Source organism: Stegodyphus dumicola, chromosome X2 (assembly GCF_044657685.1).
Source record: "Stegodyphus dumicola isolate Sdum_Otavi_A_Nest chromosome X2, ASM4465768v1".
In the NCBI taxonomy this organism is placed as follows: domain Eukaryota; kingdom Metazoa; phylum Arthropoda; class Arachnida; order Araneae; family Eresidae; genus Stegodyphus; species Stegodyphus dumicola.
Window position 1 is genome coordinate 21,538,058 of NC_140781.1, and position 22,991 is coordinate 21,561,048.

At 34.5% G+C, this 22,991-nt stretch overlaps 1 protein-coding gene across 1 annotated transcript in view; it reads left to right on the forward strand.

The window, feature by feature from the left end:
* Positions 1-22,991, forward strand: part of LOC118190687 (protein FAM135A) — a 167,400-nt gene that overhangs the window by 22,703 nt on the left and 121,706 nt on the right. The window contains exons 2-3 of the mRNA XM_085809140.1: positions 13,044-13,175; positions 20,304-20,383. Of these exons, the coding sequence (XP_085665266.1) occupies positions 13,099-13,175; positions 20,304-20,383 (157 nt within the window). The 5' untranslated portion in view covers positions 13,044-13,098. The remainder of the gene's footprint in view (positions 1-13,043; positions 13,176-20,303; positions 20,384-22,991) is intronic.

The following is a 22,991-nucleotide window of genomic DNA, read 5'->3' on the forward strand; positions in this document are numbered from 1 at the left end:
TCCGTTCTCAATGCAAACAGTGGCAGCAAGAAAAAGAAGTAGAAGTAACTACTATATTACATTAAAATAAGGACTAAACTAAATAAACATTTCAAGGAGGAGAGATGATGCAGTAAAAGGTTTAAAAATAAGCTATATTTTCCAACAAATGCCCCCCACATCATCATCTCCGACCTGAAATAAAAACCGAATGCCAGTATCTTTACAAAATTCAAAACAAGAATAAATGAATATCACAATTTCATTCAGAAATTTTTAAGAAAATTTTTCTTTGGGAAAATCTTATCCCATTATTCAAAAATTTTACCGTAGCAAGAAAGTCCAACATGTTACAGAACAATACAAAGACATATATGATCACACGCTCAATACTTTTACCCAGGGCCCTGGTCACTCATAAAACATTCTACACTATACAATTTTACATTTATCTAATATCCATCATATATGACTTATAGCATATTTTCAAATTAATAAAACTCTTAATTTAAATACACACAAAAACAAATTTCATACGAAAATTGTTCCACAAAATCTTATCAGATTATGCTTAGTCAGCGGTTTTGTCATGGGATCAGCCAGATTATCTTTACTTGGGACATATTTTAAATCAAAAATTTCCCTGTTCAATAGATCACGAATGAAAAATAGTTTCACATCTATATGTTTTGTCCTAGAGTTTTCAATGGGTGATTTTGTAAAACATATAGCAGCCATGTTATCAGCAAACAATATTGGCCTCGAAACATAGTTACTTGCAATCTTAAATTGAATGCATTCATCCAAAATGTTTTTAAACCAAACTAATTCTTTTGCTGATTCAGTCATGGAGATAAATTCAGCCTCCATAGTAGATAAACTCACTCCCCTTTCTTTAAATGTACGCCAAGATACAGGTGATTCTCCCAACAAAGCTATTTGTCCACCAATAGACACCATATCATCCCTGCTTGAAGCAAAATCCGAATCTGAATATATATTGAACTTCAATTCCTTGCATACCAGTTTGAGTTTGTGCTGTCTGGTATTGGAAACGTACCCTAAAAGTTTTAAGTAATCCTTCCCAGTGAAACTTACCAGGATTGCTTTGGAACTGAGAAAATATATTAACAGCATAAGCTATATCCGGACGAGTACGATTGCAAAGAAACGAGAGACATCCCAAAACATTTCTATAAGGATAATTCATCATTTCAGTCGTTTCTTCTTGTGTACTGGGACTTTGAGACTTTGAGTATTTCACACCTTTAACTATTGGAAGGGAAGTAATTTGTATTTTAAAAGACTTAAATCGATCAACTATGTCTTCTATATATAATTGCTGATGAATTAAAACACTATTTTTCTCATATTCAAACTCCACACCCAGAAGCTTTCTTGTTTTACCTAAAATTTTCAAATCAAAATGTGAACTCAGGACTTTTAATATCCTTTTGGCCTGAACTTCACTTTTCCCAAACACAACTATATCATCAACATAAACCAACAGAATGACAAAATCTTTAAAACGATAGACACAATTACACCACTCAAACTTGATGAACCCTAGGTTACATAGTGTTCTATCCAACTCGTAGTACCATAATCGGCCACTCTGATGCAAACCATACAAGGCTCTATCTAAGCGACACACGAAAGTTTCTTTATCTTGCTCCACAAAACCCTGAGGTTGGGACATGTAAATTTCCTCTGATAAAGGAGCGTAAAGATAGGCACTTTTCACGTCACATTGTATATTTGCCCATCCAAGGTGTGCAACTAAAAGGGAGAAAAAGAGCCTTATTACTGAAAAGTTGACTACAGGAGAGTAGGTTTCATCATAGGTATCGTATTTAATTTGCCGATAACCCTGAGCCACTAAACGAGCTTTAAAACGAACAATGTTTCCAAATTCGTCACGTTTAATGTTGAAAATCCACCTGCAACCTAGTGGAGTCTTGTCTTTAGGAAGTGGAACAAGATGCCATACCTTATGCTTTCGCATGTTGGCCATTTCCTCTTCCATTGCCTCTATCCATTTAAGCTTTTCTGCAGATTTCATTGCCTGGTTATAAGTGTTTGGAATTGAAACATCTAGTCAGCTATCTCTGGTATACGACGAAGGAGTACCAGTTGGGTCGATTTCACCACTATAAGTATTGCTTCCCTTGAAATAAAACAAGGTAGGATCATACTGAATATTATGTTCAGTGCAATACCTTTCTACATCATTTGGTGATCGTAGTCTTTGATTAGACCCCCTCTCAAAATAATACACATCCGTACGAGTGCCGTCTGGCCTTGGAACAGGTTTACGAAGCCAAGTTACTTGTCTCAATGTAGATTGAGTGTCAGTGCCAATTGTAGAAGAAGGTATATTGGTATCGGTTCTTTCCTCTATTTCAGGAAAATAGCCAACTGGAGTGTCAGTAGATTGGAACTCTACCCTTTCTTCAGATTCCAAATCAGGAAGGGTGCCCAGTACAGCTCCACTGCCACTTTTCTGCATTCCAATCGACTCTTTAAAAGTAGCATTTAAGGTTTCTACTACCTTTTGCTCATTTTCCAACCAAATCTTGTACCCTTTTGTTCGTACGCTGTACCCAATCAATCAGCCCTTTGTTGCCTTTGGATCAAGTTTAGAATTTCTTTTAGCCTTTGGAATTCCCACATAGGCAATCGTTCCAAATGCCTTAAGATGACGTACTGATGGTTTCCACTTAGTGTATAATTCAAATGGGGTTCTATCTTGGCCCTTATGACAGATTCTATTAAATGAATATGCAAAATGCATTACTGCATCTGACCAAAATTCGGAACTCATTCCACTATCGTGTAAGATTGCACGTACATTATTTAGAGCTGTCTGATTAAATCTCTCACAAACTCCATTCTGTTCTGGAGTGTAGACATCTGTAAATTCGTGATTTACACCATTTTTATTACAATATGACCTGAATTGATCATTATCATATTCTCGCCCATTGTCAGTCCTAAAGTACTTTAATCTAAGGTTCAAAGATCTTTCCGCACGTGCTATATGCCTTTCAAATACTTCAAACACCTGACTTTTCTCCACAATGGGGTATACTACCACATAACGAGAATATTCGTCAATAAAGGAAACGAAATAACGTTCACCATTCCTACCTGGAATGTTAATAGGTCCCCATACATCAGAGAAAACCCTTTCAAGCGGTCTCTTTACTTGAATACCTTCTAAAGGTCTATAGGAGATTCGTCTTTGCTTATTGATTTGGCAATGTTCACAAAACAAATTAGGTGAGTGCTTTAACACAGGAAGACCTCGAACTGAATGTCTCTTACTAGACCTGACAATAGTATCATAATTTATATGACCAAACCGACCATGCCATAATTCACTATTATTATGCTGAACTGTGGATGCCTCAAATTTCACAGATTTGCCCCCCTTTTTGACTATTTTCGGGAATACATGATAGTTACTTCCTATCAACTTAGCCTTGTACAAAGTTGAATTCTCATCATCAGTAACTTTAATTTGCCCATTTTTACCATAAAATCTTGCTCCATTGATATCCACCCTAGGTCCAGATATTAAATTTCGTCTCAGTTCAGGTGAATATAACACATCTTTAAGCAAAATAACCGTATCCCCAAATTTCATTTTAACAGTACCCTTCCCATGAATTGGAAAAGTTACCCCATCAATAGCTACTAGCATATTCTCATTTTTCACAGGAGAAAAAGTATCAAACAATTCTCGATTTTTACAAAAATGATGAGATGCAGCCGTATCAAAAATCCAACTATCATCATTTTCTTCCAAATTGTTAACATTGGCTTGAGCTATAAAATGGGACTGTGCATGGGAATTTTTTTTACTCTTACTCAACTTGGGTTTATTCTTACACTTAGAAGATGTTTTATTACTACTAGATACAGCTGAGGAAACAGAAGAAGCAGGTGAGGGTGATCTGGAAAAGTTACCTCTCATTCTACAGTATTTTTGAATATGACCTGGACGGCCACATTTATAACACTTGAGCCCTTTAATCTGCTTAAATTTGGGTTCACAGTGAGTACTTTGAACTTCTGTAGTCTTATTGGAGTTTCCCCTATCTATCTCTCTTAAATTAAGACGTGTTTCCTCTGCTAGAATTTCAAGTTCAACATTTTAAAAAATGAACTTTTCATCTGGCCACCTCAAAATATTCTGAACTACTTGATCAAATTTATCTGGAAGGAACCTAAGAAACTGGAAACATATATATACGTCTCTTACAGCCTGATTAATATCAGCTACCTGTTCAGTTATGCGTTTTAATCTAGAAGAAAAGAAACTAATACTTTCATTTGGCTTAATTTTACAATTTAAGAACTCTGTAAACAGGGACATATGTCTTGACCGATAATCTGGCTGGAAATATTTGGCAAGCGTATTCCATGCCACTACCGGGTCATCAATTTCACATATCAAGTTTCTATATTCAGGGCTTACATTCATATAAATTAACAATAATGCCAATCGACTTCTGTTTTGATAGTCGGCAATAATTTCTTTTGTAATACCCTTAACATCATCCAAATCAGGACATTTTTCAATACTTTTGACCAAAAGCCATGCATTTTTTTCATTTAAGACAAACTTCATATCTTTAGACCATGTAAAATAATTACATGCATCAAGTTTAGCAATATTATGCATGACACTAACTGTAGCCATATTTGAATTTTAACAAAAACCACCCCCCAATCTCTTAAGTCCTAAATTAACTTTAAACTTCAAAAGTCTGCACTAAAAATAACTCAGGAGCTGGTGGCCCATAACCAAAATGATTCTAAAGCAAAGTTTAAAGAAATTAAACATTTAGCAGTAGTAGCAATGAAAGCTCCCTGAGATATGTTGTGCAGGCATTGAAGACAATAAAGGATTTTGAACTTAACCAATTTATTAACAATATAATAAAGAATAAAAACACAAAAAATAAATGTCAACAATATTAGAGTATTAGGAAAAATATAATCTAATCATCATTCATCAAATAATATTTTTACCTGGTCTCCAAAACACTGGCATTCTATACAAACAAAAAATGTCCTAAACAGTGACTATGCGGCCTAAAAATAAAGCTGGCTACCCATTCAATAAGTCCATAATCAATGGTCAAGAAAAACACCTGAAAATTTAAATGAAGTTCTTGAAAACACTTAAAACCGGCCTAACTCCGTTTGCACAAGGAATCGCCGTTCACGTATTTTTAATTCCGCCTTCATTGAAGAACATGGATGCCACCCACGGCAGTCACTCGAATGGTAGCCTCTGGAATCAAAGAACTTTATTCTGGAACCATCATCTCGCAAACCGGAATCAAGGCATTTTATTCACCGGACTGCATGCATCCTTTTGAAGGGGCTGGAAACCGCTCACTCACGTGCCGGGAAAGCAGGAACTAGAAGGGTTGAGCCAGAGCGACGCGAGATACTTATAGCAGAAGTAGGAATGACGTCATCTCACGGCAACCAATCAGCTATCGGCACGAATCGGCTTTTCAGATGACGTAACATTGTTTCGTTTTTGCATCTCAATTAGGTTGAAACAGTCCGTTCTCAATGCAAACAGTGGCAGCAAGAAAAAGAAGTAGAAGTAACTACTATATTACATTAAAATAAGGACTAAACTAAATAAACATTTCAAGGAGGAGAGATGATGCAGTAAAAGGTTTAAAAATAAGCTATATTTTCCAACACATTTCAAGGGCACATATCTCCCGCATGTAATTATTCCAATCTATAACAGTTTTGTCAGCAATTCCCATCTCTTCTGCACAAAATTTAATTGAGGTTAACTCTTTACACCAACAATAAATGAAGCGCACCGCTGTCACAAATGAAATTCGGCTACCTTCAAACCAATTTCCGGTTCTCATACCCAAATATTGATTGCACTCTTCAACGTTACATTTCCAGAAGATTTGCTTTCCAAAATACAGTTTCATTTTATGAGAATTTTTACAATTTTATGTTGGTTCGGTATAATTCTATATCCCTGCAACAATTCAACAGCATCTTTTTCACTCGTAGGCAGATCCCAAATACCCATAGTTAAAGTATTTCAGGCATTCAATCTAACCAGCAAGAAAAATAATTTCTTTACGAAAAACTACGTATAACACGTAGGCTTGTCGTAAGTAAGGTCACCAAATTTGGCGATTTATGCGAATTTTGGCCTAGTTGCGTTAATACGTAAGTACCGTTATTTCTTATACTTATGTCTATTTCTATCACACGCTTCAGGCTTATTAGAGTTCTGAATAAATAAATTCCCACATATACTTAAGCCTTATTGAGGGCCAGCACAAGTTGTCATATTTTGATAAACATGCGGTGATGAAAGGAAAGTACAATAAATAATGATTCGCCGGGTTGGCGTCAAATCAACGATATATCTGTGTGGAGTGTTTCGGTTTGAGAGCCAACTTACTGATCGTACAATTTTATGCTAAAATGATTGTTTCTTCAATAACAAGGTATTTTATTTAGTGTCAAAGAGAAATTAATAATCGGGACTCTCCAGATGTTTTATTATGCATGGAGAGGGAGTCAAATGTGCATGGGTAAAGCCTATGAGAAAAAACGTTGGTGGTGGTTTTGATGTCCGGATTTTAGATCATTTCGGATAATGGACATCCAGATTTCAGCCTTTGTACTGTATAATGTTAAGGTATAATTTTAAAAATTATTAGCCATATCTACCAATATATTTTACAAATATTTATAACTTTTATGGGCAAATGATAATAGCTTTCAAAGCTGTTTGTAAATTTGCCTTTCCTGTGAGGTCAGAACTTTCAAGTCTTAAATATCTTACGTATCAAATTCATAGAATCAGTGAAGTCATGAAATTTTGCAAAAATGAAATGAGTTAAATTTTCTGCATATTTTAGTGCTTCTTTTCTGAAGTATAACTTTCCTATATATGTAGTAGTAATGCATAAAAACTACAATATCAGCTTTCAGTCACCTATGTTTCAGTATAAGATAACATAAGCAGCACATGAATATTTCTTTGTTGATCTAGTTTGCTTTAAAATGTCAGTATATTTTAACGATGTAAATAAAATGCAACATATTAACTGAAATTATGATAACTAAAAGGTTAATGCTATTTTTTTCCCGATATGACTAATCCTTTCAGTGATTCCAAAGTAAGGTGATTACTTTCCTTAGATCAATGCAGTTGAATTAAAGAGAATTGTCTGACATTTACATTCTGGGAAAGAATGGCAAAGAAACATTTTGAAGAGTACTGGATTTCATTCTGCACCTTTTTGAGGATTTGAAGTTCGTGTATTTGAAGAAGCGTATGTGTTATGAAATGTTATTGACTTAATTTCTACATTTTTGTAGGAAGATTCAAATTTCATTAGATTGCAAGGTTGGTTTAATTGTCATCGCTTGTTATTCAGTTACCTTTTCTTTTATATTAGCAGAGTTGCCAACTCTCCCGATTTTCGACTGCTCTCCCGCCAACCCGATTTACAATATATTTCTCTCGACTTTTTCTTATTCTTAATATTTCTCACGATTTTTATGGAACTTGGCTTAATACTTCGTTTTATGAACAAAAAAAAAAAGTGATTTTGGACGTCTGAAAACAACTGAATTTTCTCTAGATTATATCGTAAAATGAAACCTTGCGAATCAGATGAGAATTTCTGCTTTGTGATTGACAGCATACGTATCCAGCAACGTCGTTCTCCAGTTGTCCAATGGGCATCGAGCTCCACTGCGTGTCATCTGGCATATATTAGCCAATGAGCACAAAGCAAGCTCAAGGCCGTTGGCCGTTCTTTGGATGTTCTTTCGCTGTTTCGTTTATCTTGTCCTGAGTTGTGTGAGTACACGTGCCTTTAGGAAATAGTTTTAGAAATTCTCGTCTTTTGATATGTCTGCGAGAAAGGTGAAATACTCGTGCACGTTTCAAAAATCGTACACAGTTGACTTTCCTTCCATTATTTCTTCAAGGAAATGTAATAAATTTGCGATGTGTACCATCTGTCGTTGAGATTTTTCGATTTCGCTTGGTGAAAGGGCAGATGTTCTCAAACATGTGCGTACACAAAAACACAAGGACAACATGAGTTGTTTTGAAAAAACGAAAAATTAAACTTTTCTTCGGAAACAAAAGACCAAAAAGTGATTAATGCAGAATGTCTGTTCTCTGCCTTTTTACTGGAGCACAACCTGCCACTGAATGCATCGGATCACGCTGCAGCTTTATTTAGAAAAATGTTTCCCGATAGTGAAATTGCTAAGAAATATTCAAGTGCAAGGACCAAAACAGGTGCAGTTGTTAAAGAAATGGGTTTGAAAAATAAATCTTCAGTTATTGATTGCATTAAAACAGCTCCGTTCTGCCTCTCTACGGATGGAAGCAATAATACCAATTCAAAACTGCATCCAATGGTTGTTTCTTTTTTTAATCCAGAGTCTTCAGAAATTGAGTGCAGTTTACTTTCTGACCCCACTTTAGAAGGACATTCGACAGGCTTTAATATAGCAAAGCTAATTATTAAAACTTTAAAATAAAATGCAGTCCCTCTGGATAATTGCTTAGCGCTTGGTGCCGATAATGCACCAGTAATGGTAGGCTTGAAGACTGGTGTTGCAGGCATCTTAAGAAAGGCAAATTCAGATTTGCAGATTATGAGGTGCACCTGTCACCTCTTAAATTTAGCAGCTGAAAAAGGGGCAGCTTCGTTACCATTAAATGTGGATGAACACATTGTTGATATTTATTATTATCTTGAAAGGAGTTCTAAAAGAAAGGAAAAATTGAAACAGTTCCAACAGCTGCATAATACTGAAATGAGAAAAATTTTGATTTTTTGTAATTTCTGCATCATTCAGCAATTCAATTGGCAGTTCTCAAAATAAAACTGCAAAATATAAGCGTAAAGCTGATACAAATTTCTCTCAAAATAATTTTAAAAAAAAAAATTGCTCAACACACGAAACATTTTCCGATTACTGTAAGTTTATCTTGTGAAGAACGAATATTTATGGTTTTTTCTTCGGACCTTAACAAAGCTTTTTGCTTTTTTTTTTACAATTCATTTTGCCATCATTCGATGTTCTGAACACAATTCTACAAAGCAGAATTCCATTAATTCATGTTTTGCAATCAATGATTTATGATCTGTTTAAAGACATTTTATCAAAGTTTGTAAAACCAGTCTGTGTTTTGTCTTGTAATTCTATATATGATGTGATTTATGGTGAAACAGAAAATCAGAAGGAAGATGAAGATTTGGTAATAGGAGCTGCAACTACAAAAGTAGTGGAAGAACTTTCAGAAGAAGACAAAAATAAGTTTTATCTTCATGTTAGAAGTTACTTCTGTCGAGTATGTGATTACATACTACATAAATTTCCAGTCAAAGATGAAGTGATTTTGCATGCTAAAGTTGCTGATGTTTCTGCTCTAGCAAATGCATCTTTTTTTGATATAAGGTACTTTTTGAACAGATTTCCTGTGTTACTTCGTTTAGTCATGAAAGATGATGATATTGATGTTGCTACTGATATACTGCAGTCGCAATTTTGCAGTTTACAATTAGAAAACTTGGATGAAGTTATAAAATCAGCTAGGATTGACACCCAGTGGAGGTTAATTGGAAAATTGAAAGGTGCTGATGGAATTTTAAAATATAGTGAACTCTCTGGAATTATGTTGGCCATCTTGACAGTTCCCCATAGTAATGTGGAGTGTGAGAGGATTTTCAGTGTTGTTGCGAAAACGAGGACTAAATTTAGACCTAATATTAGTGATGACACATTAGAAAAACTTTTATTAGCGAAAGCAGGCCTACGTGGCAATTGCTATGAACAAAATTATGAAATTTCTTTCTTAACGAGAGCAAAATCTGCCACTGTCCATAACATTTGTATGAAAACTGATTAAAGTGCCTTTTTTTTTTTTTTTTTTTAACGATGAAAGTAATAAAAATGTTTTTTATGTCTAAGGTATTTTTGTTTTGCTTGCATTTAAGACTTAGTAACTATATAAAGTTAATTCATTATTAAAAACTATATTTTTATCATTTAAAAAGTCTTTTTAACATTGTGAAAAATCTCCTGATTTCTTAAAAAAAATCTCCTGATTTTTGAGTGTCATAGGTTGGCAAGTATGTATTAGTGATGGATGATTCAGTTTATGTATAAGTTTCCTCTATTTGAAAGAAAGAAAACTCCTTAAATGATTATATCCAGTTGGTCTAAGCAACCATTGCAGAGATTTTGAACAGCATTTCAAAAAGTTTATATTTTATCTCTGTGCCACTTTCTGTCTCACTTCAGTAAATTTGTTCAGAAACGGGGATGACTGAGATATATAACAGTGAGAAAGGGGAATTAGTATCCCAGAGAATGGATCTGAGGGCTTTCCATGTCTTTTCACTTACCACCAATTTGTTGAGAGGATTTTTACCTCCATAGTATTTTTAAGGTCCCCATGCCGTTTTTCAAAAAGTGGATGAAGTGAAATTGGTGGAAATTGCTTTGCATGAATAAAAAGAGGCAATTTGAGCAAAGAAAATCAGTTTTGTTTAAGGAGTTGGCTATTCAAAGTTCTTAATCAAGAATATAATGTATCTGACCAGAGTTAGCTATCTGGAGTAATGGTGTGAGAATGTGCAAAGGAATACCTCTGAAAGGTGTTTCACCATGGTAGCATTTTGTCTTTCCACGTTTTATGTGTTTGCAGTGCTTTAGACATATGCTCATCTGTCTTACTTTTAAAGAGAAGAAATGTTCCTGAAATTTACTGCGTGGCCTACCCTAAAAGGGCTGCTTGTATTAGGATGAATGCCAAATAAAGCCTGGACACCTTTTACTTCAGTTTCCATCATAGGTATTTTTTTTTTTTTTTATCACCAGGAGAGACATCCATTTTGCTGGTGTGAAAAATTTCTCAAAATCAATACCCTGTTACTATATTAATATCCGTAATGCCTTGCAGAGTAGTTGAATCTCTAACTCCTAAGTGTTCCATTTGTTGCATTCATAAATTATTTTTACTTCAAATTTAGGAGCAATTAGGAGAGCAGTTTCTAGACTTTTAACAGGCACACAAACAACCTTTTTGTAAAGACCGCCATTTACTCCAAACCATCAATGCAAAAGACTGCAATGGTGTTGTCAGCAAGCCACTTGTACATGTGAATGGAACAATGTGGTATTCAGTGACAAGTTTCAGTTTTGGCTGTCTGATGGTAGTCACCGGTTAAAAGCCTGGAGGCGTCAGAAGATAGAGCTAATCCGACTACTATTGCTAAACTCCACATCGCTCGTCAGTGTGGCATTACGGTTTGGCATGCCATCAGTCATGATAGCATGTTGCCTGTGTTATGTATCAGAGGTACATTGATGGCACAATAATGCATTCATAAGATGCTGCAGTAGGTTATGTTACCTTACCTTCAGTGGTATCAAAATGGTATTTTCCAGCAGGATAATGCAACACTGTACATGTCATTCGTTAGCTGACAAGCCTAACAGCATATCCCATTGCTTCCGTGACTTGCGATGCCTCCCGATCTTTCGCCGATTGAGCATATCTGGGATGTGATTAGTCATTGTTTATCTGTTCTGTCCCACCTATTATTGGAGGAGGGTTCAGAGCATATGGGCTTCCATCCCTCAGAAAACTCACTATTCACACTCAAATGAAATCTAACCTTGTAGGGTTGCTGCTTGCCTCACCATGAGAGATCATCATACGTCTTATAGATATACTGTATATCTCAGCACTGTATAAATTTATCTTTCTATAAATAACATTGCTTATTTACATGTGCATACTCTGTCTGTTTATCAATAGATATCATATTCTTCCCACTCTTTCATGGTGTTGCATTTTCGATGTCAGTCAGTATATTTGAATGCATATACTTCCATCCTTTGGAAGCCAGTGTCACATTCCTGTGTTTGCTGGTAGTGTGTTTCAGTTTTCTGCTTCTAACTTTGCATTATGCTAACTGAAAATGAATATCATTAAATAGCCATTGGATAATAATTACCCTTAAAACAGTATCAATATCTCTGAAAATAGCTAAAATGAAATTTGAGTAATGCTTAGTGACACATGTGGAAACATTTCACATGGGAAACGAGAAGTAAATGAATGGTTAGTTCTGAAAGTTAAAGAATTTGTATAAATGAATAATGTCAATTCTATATCAACATCTATACATATATATCTTATAAAAAAGTTTTTCAGTAAAGACATAAATTAATGAAAGAAAAAGTATTTTTTGTCACCTTTGCATAATTTCTTTTGTTCATTTAGTCATTTTTTGTTTCATCAGGTAGGTGTGGGATGTAGGAAGCAGTGTTTATCCTGGTCAGTCTGTGTCATTTTATTATATATGTATATATACTAGCTATCATTGTCATACTAGTGCCATAAATACTACTGTTGGTTTTAATTGACTTGCTTTATGTCTGCTCCTCTCGTGAAAAACGTTAGCTAAGTTAAAAAAAAAAAAGTTCTTAAATCAGTGTTAGATTTTATTTATGTACCATGCTTTATTTAGGATCATTTTCTGTCAGTATGTATCAGTTTTTTGCTTTATGTACAGTTATTGTTTGGCTGTTTATTATTAGTATGCATTTTTGGCTAACTTGTGCATTATGTTAGCAATTTATTTGGCTGCTTCTAAAAATTGAAAGTTAATTTTTTATTTTACTTTACTAATTTATATTTATTACAATGTTACATTTTTATCTCTTTATGTATTTCTTTAACAGATCAGTTATTGACTGTTTCATTAATTATTTATGTCAACTTTTACCCAAGCAGCAGCTTTTAATGCACTCAAAAGTGATTTTGATAAATTCAGTTAGTGTAATAAATTTAATAAGTGTTATTTTCATGTTTCTCTACTTATCTTTCTTCATGTTAATGTTCTGTTTTTTGTGGCAGACAAACCTCAATGCTAATAATTTTTATTTCTTAAAAAAAAAAGCAAGTTTACCTCTATTTTTCATAAAATATCAGAATTTAATTTCCCCCCTAGGTTTGTTAAATTCAAGTGTCATCAATGTCAGTCATAAGAACTAAAACTAAGGAAAATGGGTGAACTGCAATGTACTTTGGAGTTTTCTGTTGAACTTCACAAATTCATCAATGTAGACTTATTTCAAAGAGGGTTTGTTATGCTTATTTATTTATCAATTCAAATATAATATTTTTCTTTCATTTTTATGTTATAACTCATGTATTTGTACTAGATTCTTAACACCTTTTTCCTTCCTGTTGAAGTCTTATATTCAGTTTTTGTGTGATACAAATGTTTTATGTGCACAGTGCATCTGTAAAGTTTTAAGAATGAATTTCTTTTTAGCCAATTCCCCCGAAACTGCAAAAACAGTAATTTGTAGTTCTAACACAACTTGTTTCTATTTAAATATTGCCTGTTTACAAAGAGAGGTTTTTATATAATTATTTGTTTGATTTTATGCAGCTGATACCCATGGATTTAATAGTCAAATTTAAAAAACAAGGATTTTTTTTTAAATTATAATATTCCTGTATGAGACTTAAAGTGTCACTATGTACTTGCAATGTACTAACTGTTTCCAGAAGTGAAATCTCAGCTGAAAGGGCATTATTTTCAAAGGAATTTATAATTTCAAAAAAAACTATTTCATTGGGACAAAACGGATTTCAAAGAATTGCTTTCTGTTATGCAATCCAGAAGCATCATCATGAATGTGCCAAAAAATATATAGCATTAGAGAAAATGTGTGTGTGTGTGTATATAGAGAGAGAGAAAGGACAAAGCAGTGAGTAAGCTGTTTTTTCATATCTTAATTTTTTTATGAATTCAGTTCTGAATCTTTGCAGACACATTGTGCATGCTCCATTTTCGTTCCGTCAGTAAGAAGCTTATTAAATAGTTGTACTCAAAACATGTAGTATTCTGTTCTTGTAACGATGTATCGTATGAATAACTGTCTTTTCTGCAATGTCAAGCTCTTGAAGGTAAATTTTAAAAAAATAATTTTTGCATGATGCTTATACTGATTAGGGTGGATGTAAAAATAAATAATTGAAAGTTTTAAAACTTTCAAAATTTAGCTATTATTAGGATTAAGGATATAAATTTCAATTTAATCAAACTAGCCAGCTGTAAAAGTGCATTTATTTGACAGATAACTGAGTACGTATTGGAAAAGACTGCCGAAGATAGCTTATTTCATTACAAAACCAGATGGAGTGAAGAATTTCTGTTAACAAAGAAAGTATCCAACAGCCTGATATCTAGGAAAAGGAAATGAACCTCATTTACTTTCACAGAAAATATGAAGGAAAGGACATGCTTTTGATGTCTCAGATACAGTGCTTCTTTACACCTTTCATACTGTTAAGTTTTTTCATTTTCTTCTGACACAAGTTGTTATGTTATTTTCTTCCTTCACGTTCGTACGGGGTTCGTAGATTTGGAGTGATTAACGACGACACTGGATGAAGTATCGAAACACACTTTATTTATCAGTATTAATCAGGACAACTCCAAAACACTTTTACAGTCGTCGAAGATCTACTATAAACACGCTGGAACAATCAGCGACACAGCCTTCACACTGTCAGGCAATAATGGTGGAGACAGCTTCCTGCAAAGCACCCGACTCTGCTTTCCGGAGTACAGCTCCCGATTCTGCTTGGTTGTTCTCGGAACCCCACATACTCTTGAAACTCTCCACGCTACAACTCGCGATGCATTCGACAACACACAGAGTACGACTCCCGACTCTTCGGTTCAGTCGTTCCCGGAGCTCAACACGCACTCTCGACGATGCACTAACCGCGATACACCAAGAGACTCCTTCGGTGCACTTGACGACCCACTCGCCACTCGTTGCCCGGCTGTCAACTCGATCAACTCCACACGGCTCTCTAGACAAGACACCAACTCGATACTAACTCGCTCTCTAGACGAGGCATACACTCTGAGACACACTCACCCTTTCGATGAAGCACACATTGACTCTCCGCGTACCAGCAGGGTTTATATAGCTTTTGATTGGTGTTCGAGAACATTCTGGGCTAAACCGGTAAGAATTCGTTCCAGAAGGTTCTCCATCCGTCCATGGTATATTGCCAGTTTTGTTGCCAAATGGGCGATTTCTCACCAAATGTGGCAACCTTGCTTTCCCTTGCCATTATATGGCAACCCTAAAACTACTTTGTGGGGAAGCCATCTTACCGCGCCTGTACATTTCGTAACACTGCCCCCTCCCAAGGACTGTACGTCCCGGGCAAAACAACCCTTGGTCGGAAGCATAATTCGATACAAACAAAAGGTTCTAAAACAAATAAATGACATAACTAAAGAAGGAAATATTTACACAAATTAGACACATGACAATTTTAAATTATATACATTAAAGTTCAGAATGAATTGCAGCCTCAGTCTATTTAAAATATACCCGGGTCAAATACTTTTCCACTGCAGTTCTTAGTTGCATTTCTGTTTTGCATATCACAGTATGAAGATTCAGACATTTCATCCACAGGAAGATCTGAAACAGTTTGTTCATTACTCTGTAGTTCATTCCCATCATGTATACAGTTCACCTCGGTATTTTCAGCCGCTAGTACATGCCCATTCACCTTCATTTCCTGGGAACCAGTTCCGATGTTCGCACCAGGATCGAGCAGAAGTATCCGGGTTTAGAATCAAGTCCTTGTCTACAAAATCTGCACTATGAGACGCACACCCAGTTTGCGAAGTGGGTGAAATTTTCTTGCAGTACTGGAGCGCACTGCTTAAGCTGCACATCAGCTTCTCCCATCTCTGCATCACAGGCACTTTGAGATGGTTCAACACCTGCTGCCTACGACTTCATAACTTCACTATCAGTTTTGACGAATTTAACAGTCGCATTTTCATTTTCTTCCACTTCAAGCACTTGAGACTCAAAAGCTTCTTTCCTGTCTTTTATTTCTTCATGTTTTCGTTCTTTTTCTTTAATCCAGTTAGATGTTTCATCCTTAATTTCTTGATCTTTCTCAGACAATTCATTAGCCACTTCCTTCTTTTCTTCATCCTTTGATCCTTCAGCTGCCACTTCTGTCATTTCCACATTGTCTTTTATGCCTCCAATTTTTTCTGTAAGCTCCACTTTCAGAGGTTGGAGTTGCTCTCGTGCATTTTCTTGGCCACCATTTATCTCTTCTCATTGGCCTTTCTTCTCTTCTAGTCCAGCTTTGATCTCAGCTGTCATCTCTTTATATCCAGCTTTTATCTCATCATATCCGCTTTTATCTCAGCATATCTGGCTTTCAACTTCTCCTGTCCGGCTTCCATCTTTTCTTGGAATTCAGCAAAGGCAGTCACGAGCTGTCTTAATAGATCTTCCATTGGTCTTGTCACTGGCATTCACTCATAAACCCCACTTCTGATACCAGTTGTTGCGTTTTTTTTTTTTTTCGTTTCTTCTGACACCAGTTGTTACGTTTTTTCGTTTTCTTCTGACACTAGTTGTTACGTTATTTTCTTCCTTCACATTCGTACGGGGTTTGTAGATTTGGAGTGAATAACGACGACACTGGATGAAGTATCGAAACACACTTTATTTATCAATATTAATCAGGACAACTCCAAAACACTTTTACAGTCGTCGAAGATCTACTATAAACACGCTGGAACAATCAGCGACACAGCCTTCACACTGTCAGGCAATAATGGTGGAGACAACTTCCTGCAAAGCACCCAACTCTGCTTTTCGGAGTACAGCTCCCGATTCTGCTTGGTCGTTCTCGGAACTCCACGTACTCTCGAGACTCTCCACGCTACAATTCGCGATGCATTCGACGACACACTGAGCGCAACTCCTGACTCTTTGGTTCAGTCGTTCCCGGAGCTCAACACGCTCTCTCGACGATACACTAAGAGACTCCTTCGGTGCACTCGACGACCCACTCGGCACTCATTGCCTGGCTGTCAACTCGATCGACTCTGCACGGCTCACTAGACGAGACACCAACTCGATACTAACGAACTCGCACTCTAGACGAGGCACACACTTGCCCTTTCGATGAAGCACACACTGACTCTCCACGTACCAGCAGGGTTTATATAGCTTTTGATTGGTGTTCGAGAACATTCTGGGCTAAACCGGTAAGAATTCGTTCCAGAAGGTTCTTCATCCGTCCATGGTAAATCGCCAATTTTGTCACCAAATGGGCAATTTCTCGCCAAATGTGGCAACCCTGCTTTCCCTTTCCATTTTATGGCAACCCTAAAACTGCTTGCCGGGGACGTCATCTAACCCGCCTGTACATTTTGTAACAATACTTTAGAAATCTATATTTATTCTCTTTCCTTTTTAGGAACTTTATGTTTGACATGTGATTAGGTAAACAAAGAATCTGTTTCTTAGCTTTAACTCACACTGAATGACTACTGCTCAGCATGTTCAGTATTTAAACTAAGCAATTCCATTCTTCATTAATTAATATTATATTTCGCGTATCATTTTAACAACAGGTGTTTTCCCTATGGAATTTAAGAGATTTATATTCAGGTTGTCATATATGTGATTTTCTTTCCAAAATGCAGTGTGGGGGAAAACATTATTGCACTTTACATGTTAGGCGCATTATGCTTTATTATACTTTTAATAAATCTTATTATAATTATCTTGCAACTTTTCAAGATGGAGTTAACCGCTTATAATCAGATTCCCTCATCTGTTATGAAAATCTTATAAGCATTCTAATAGTTTTTTAGCATGTTCACTGCCATCTACAAGAATATTTGTAGTTGACCCCAGTTTACTTGCCAGCTACAAGATACCTCATTATTGCTTGCCCTACCAAAACCAGTGAGTATGAGTATTGCCTTAGCAAATGTGTAGGTGTTTGGCATTCAGGAAAGGACAAAATAATACCCTTGGTTTAGTGAAATTAATCATTTGTTTCTCAAAATGTAGATGCAGTTACTAAATATTCAGAATAAAAAAACAATTTTGGGGGGTTTATTCAGTTAGGAAATGTTCAAATTTTTGTTCACTGACTCGTGTAAGACTAATGAAAAGTAATACATTGCATGTGCAGGAGTTTTGCATGAATGCACAGAATGGGCGAGTATGGTTTATCTAGTCCTGAGTTATCTCGTAGTTGGCACAGGGAGCAAAAATATTATTTCGTGTGCCAACTGTGAGTATACTCATGTGAATTTATTTACTGATAAAAATAGTGTTATATCTCTGTTTAAATAAATAGTAAAACAACAGAAAATAATTTTAAAGCATAAAAATGCAGATAGAATCTTGGTGCATGTAACAAATGCAGCTTAACCGCTTTCGCTGCAACCATGTTAATTTTAAAGGAGAAATATCTGTTAAATTTGTTTTCATTTTCAGAAAGGGATTAATTATAAAAATGCTGTAAAATGCTTATAAAAATAAAGTCATGCTTAACACAAAGTCTTGCGTCAAAGTGATGTATGTTTGGACGAATAAGATATTTTATAAGATCTCTTTCTCATTGTTTGTTCTATAGATGGTTCAAGGATAAGAACTTAACTGCCGCTGTGAAAAATATTTGTACTTCATATCCAAATTTTATATCTGCAAGTGCTAGTCGTGGTTTATGTTATTCTACTTGGGACATTTCAACTTTATGCCCATTATTCTTAAGAGCAATGGAGCTGGGTAGTAATCTCAGTTTCTGAAGCAGATCTGCATCAGACCATCACAGAATTAGCCAACCAACTACAGTCATTCCAGTCATCTGTGAAAAAAAAAAACATTTACAGCAAATTGGAAAGACCTTACAGATACAAAATTATAATACCACATTAACTCTGGGCTGACAACAAAGATCTGCTTTCTTCATGTTCAACTCCTTGCTCAGTGGGGAGGGGGAATTTCTTTATTGAGTCATCACTAGAGATGAGAAATAGGCTCTGTATATTGGCACCAAGTTTAAAAGTAATTTTCTTTCACCATATCAGGTCAGATACTGGTTGCAACAACTGTACTTTGAAGTATTGAAACTTGATCATCTTATAATTACAAACCTCCACTGTCAACAGCAAAATTGTCTGGATCAAGTTGTTATGTTAAGAATTCTACACTGATAAATAGAAAAGATGTTATCCTTCTCCATAACAGTAAAATTTGCATAGGACACGTTGACCCAATAAAAGGTTAAAGAATCAGGTTGTAAAGGTAAGCTCCATCTGCCCTATTCACTAGACATTGTGGTGATAAATTGTGATCTCATCTGATCTCTAGATCACTTTCTGTGGGGAACATAGTTCTGTATTTTAACAAGGTAAACACAGGTCTCTTGGATTTTTTTGCATACAAGGTGCCTCCCTTATAAAGAAGTTATTAAATGTATGTTTCTACAATGGCAAACCATTAATAATAATGATAAACATATAATATAGATATTAAATATTTCTGTTATCACCACTTTCTGATTGTCATCCTAAAACATTACCCTCTGTTACATCTAATATTACAATATTCTGATATAGTGATAATTTTCAAGGTATTCAAAGAGGGCTTATGTATTTCATCAGAAATTTATGCATTTTAAATGCTGTTCATTTCAACTTCAGAGTTGACAGCTTAAAATAATGATGATATATTGAGGAAGTATATATTTATTTAACACCACTGATGCATTATTTTATATTCAAAGTATGTCCTTTTATGTGTAAATGAGAAATATTGATAGCTTATTTTTTAACTATGCAAAATGCATACAGTACAAAGTCTGTAATCCGGACATCCATTATCCAGAATCATCTATAATTCGGACCTCAAAGCCACAAACTTTACACATGCGCATACATTACGCATGCACACGTTGAAAGAAATGTTTAATAAAGTAAACAAATAAATATTAAGCTTTTTTTTTTTTGTAAAATTTGATACCCTTACCAGATTTAAATTGATGATCTATAATCCAGAAAAACCCTTAATCCGAAATCCTGACGAGTCCGGATTACAGACTTTGTACTGTATTTACTGTTTTACCATCTTTATGGCATCTGGAATTGTGTAGAAAAATAATATATAAAAAATTCTCTATTCCTGATGTGTGTTATGCCATATATTTCTATTTAATATGCAGTTTTTGTCTTGCCCGTAACTGTGTTCAACTTTAATAAAGTGATGCAGTTTCTGTGAAATTCTACATGAAATTATATAGGGAAGTCTATGAAATGTACTGAAGTTTTTTCATGCTGTTTCTTTCCTTAAATAACATTAAAATGTTGCTAGCTGTTTTTCATTTTTTTTCCCCTCTCCAGCTTTTATCAAGTTCGAAGTACATTGAAAGCATCACCAAAGCTTCCTGTGAAGATAGAAGTGAATTTGCCCAAAAATTCTAGTACGTTGAGCAAACCCATTTTAAGATTTAATAACTTTTTGTTCTAACTCATTACTTTTTTTATACACTTAATGCATGCATCAAATTTTGGGTTAATTAAATTTCAGTAAGTTTAATTTTATATGCATCAACAGTGTCATTTTCTTGTGTATGATCTGTCAAGTCTAAGATTTGCTTTCATTTTGAAAAAGTCTTTATGTAAGTCTATTTATGTAAGCATTGTTTGATAGGTTTTCTTATGACTGGGATTTGCTTTAATTTATTGATTTTTAGAAAAAAAATACAATTCAACAAGTAATATTAAAAAAAAAAAAAAAAAAAAAAAAAAAAAAAAACCTTAAAGTCAAATCCTACTTAGGTCAACAAAGAAAAATTTTATTTGAATTAATTTTTCAGAGTTGCCAACTCTCCCGATTTTCGACCGCTCTCCCGCTAACCTGATTTACAATATATTTCTCCCGACTTTTTTGTATTCTTAAAATTTCTCACGATTTTTATGGAACTTGGCTTAATACTTCGCTATATGAACAAAAAAAAAAAAAAAAAAAAAAAAAGTGGTTTTGGACGTCTGAAAGCAATTGAATTGTCTCTAGATTATATCTAAAACAAAACCTTGTGAATCAGAGATGAGAACTTCTGCTTTGTGAGTGAGAGCATATACGTATCCAGAAACGTCGTTCTCCAGTTCTCCAATGGGCATCGAGCTCCACTGCGTGTCATCTGGTATGTATTAGCCAATGAGCACAAAGCAAGCTCAAGGCTGTTATTTGGATGTTCTTTAGTTATTTCATTCATCTTTTCCTATTACTTGCTTTTAGCACCCCTCTAAGAGGTGTCAATCATTTGGCCTTAAAGACCGCATTGAATAGCAGGCGGAAACGAAACTGCTCCTTCCGTCAGCTGACCATGGACCTTATAAGAAATAAACTAACCCATATGGGTTTTTTCCCACGTCTGAGGCATTCCGGGCTATCACCTTGATCACATCCAGAGGAGTAAGGACGACTTGCAGAAATTTAACAGTTGTTGCCTATTGCAGCGTGTATAATTGTTAAGAAAAAGCTGGTTTTAGTGCCTCATTTCACAAATTAGAATTTCTACATATTTTTATTTTTGAAATTGAGATTGATTTTTAAAAATTTAGTATAGTTATCAAGGATAATTAATATTTCAAATAATTGTAAACCTGTTGCATGCTTTCAGGGCTGGATATTTTTTTAGCTTTTCCTATGCTGTAAGGAAATTTGTAACTACTTCTAGAAAATATTTTAAATCTGAACTAATAGAAAATTTCAAACGAGCAATTTTCTCTTGCAAATTTTATGCTTTTTATTGGTGTAAATAAGTAAAAAATACTAAAATATTTAAAAATTAATTTTTGAAAGTTTTGTTTAAAATTCTAAGTTGTGCTGCTTTTTTAAAATTATAGATGAGTATTATAGCACAATTTCTATAAAGGAATTTTATTTCAATTATATTTCATAATACATCATAGCGCTAAACACTTTTTTGACTTCTTAAAAATTTTTTATACATTTAATTTTAATATTAAAATTGTATTTAACTGTAATAATTAATTTTCCTTGTATTTTATAGTGATTATTTTTTTTAATTTATTTTTAGTTCTGCATAAGATTTTTTTTTTTTTTTTTTTTTTGTTAATTTAATTTATTAGCTCAAAGGGCCGGTAGTCTAGAAAGGCTTTAGTTTCGAAGCAGCATTTTGCGCTGTTTTACTATAAATGTCCGTGTCTCCTTGCAAATTGTTGTTTATCGCCCTGTATCAAATTTAAAGAAATTAAATAATGAAGAATCTGTTTGAATACGTGTATGTTTCTCACACTGTGACAAAAACGACAGTATCTAGAGCCATCAAATTTTGAATAATGTAATCCTCCACCCGAACATAGGCATCTGGATGGCCGAATTTCGAATTTATTTTAATCTATATCATATTTTGTAAAACTTTAACGAATTTTTGATTAACAACCTCAACAACTCAATGTACGGAAAATAACAGTTTTATCTCCAGTGCGGAAATTCTAAAGATATGTTGTTTTCAAATGTATGGGGTTTACGGGCGAAGAACATGATATTCAATAAATATAGGTAACACACAAAACGTTAAAAAAACTTTCCTTTTGGGCGTAATATAAAATCTGAGTGCTTCTAGATTTTATTTTACCTATCCCCCCTTTCATTACACTCATAAAATCTAATGCTCCGAATTTTATAAATTACTAAAATAAATATTTCACTTTAATGTTAATAATTTAATGATGATAAAATCAAGTAAATGATTGTTTTGTAATGTTATTATAGATTTGAAAATCACTGCCTGAAAATGTCCATTAAATTTTTTTAAAAAGTAATGGTAGGCTTGAGGACTGGTGTTGCAGGCATCTTAAGAAAGGAAAATTCAGATTTGGCAGAATATAAGGTGCTCTTGTCATTTCTTAAATTTAGCAGCTGAAAAAGGAGCAGCTTCTTTACCAATAAATGTGGATGAACACATTGTTGATATTTATTATTATCTTGAAAGGAGTTCTAAAAGGAAGGAAAAATTGAAACAGTTCCAACAACTGCATAATACTCAAATGAGAAAAATT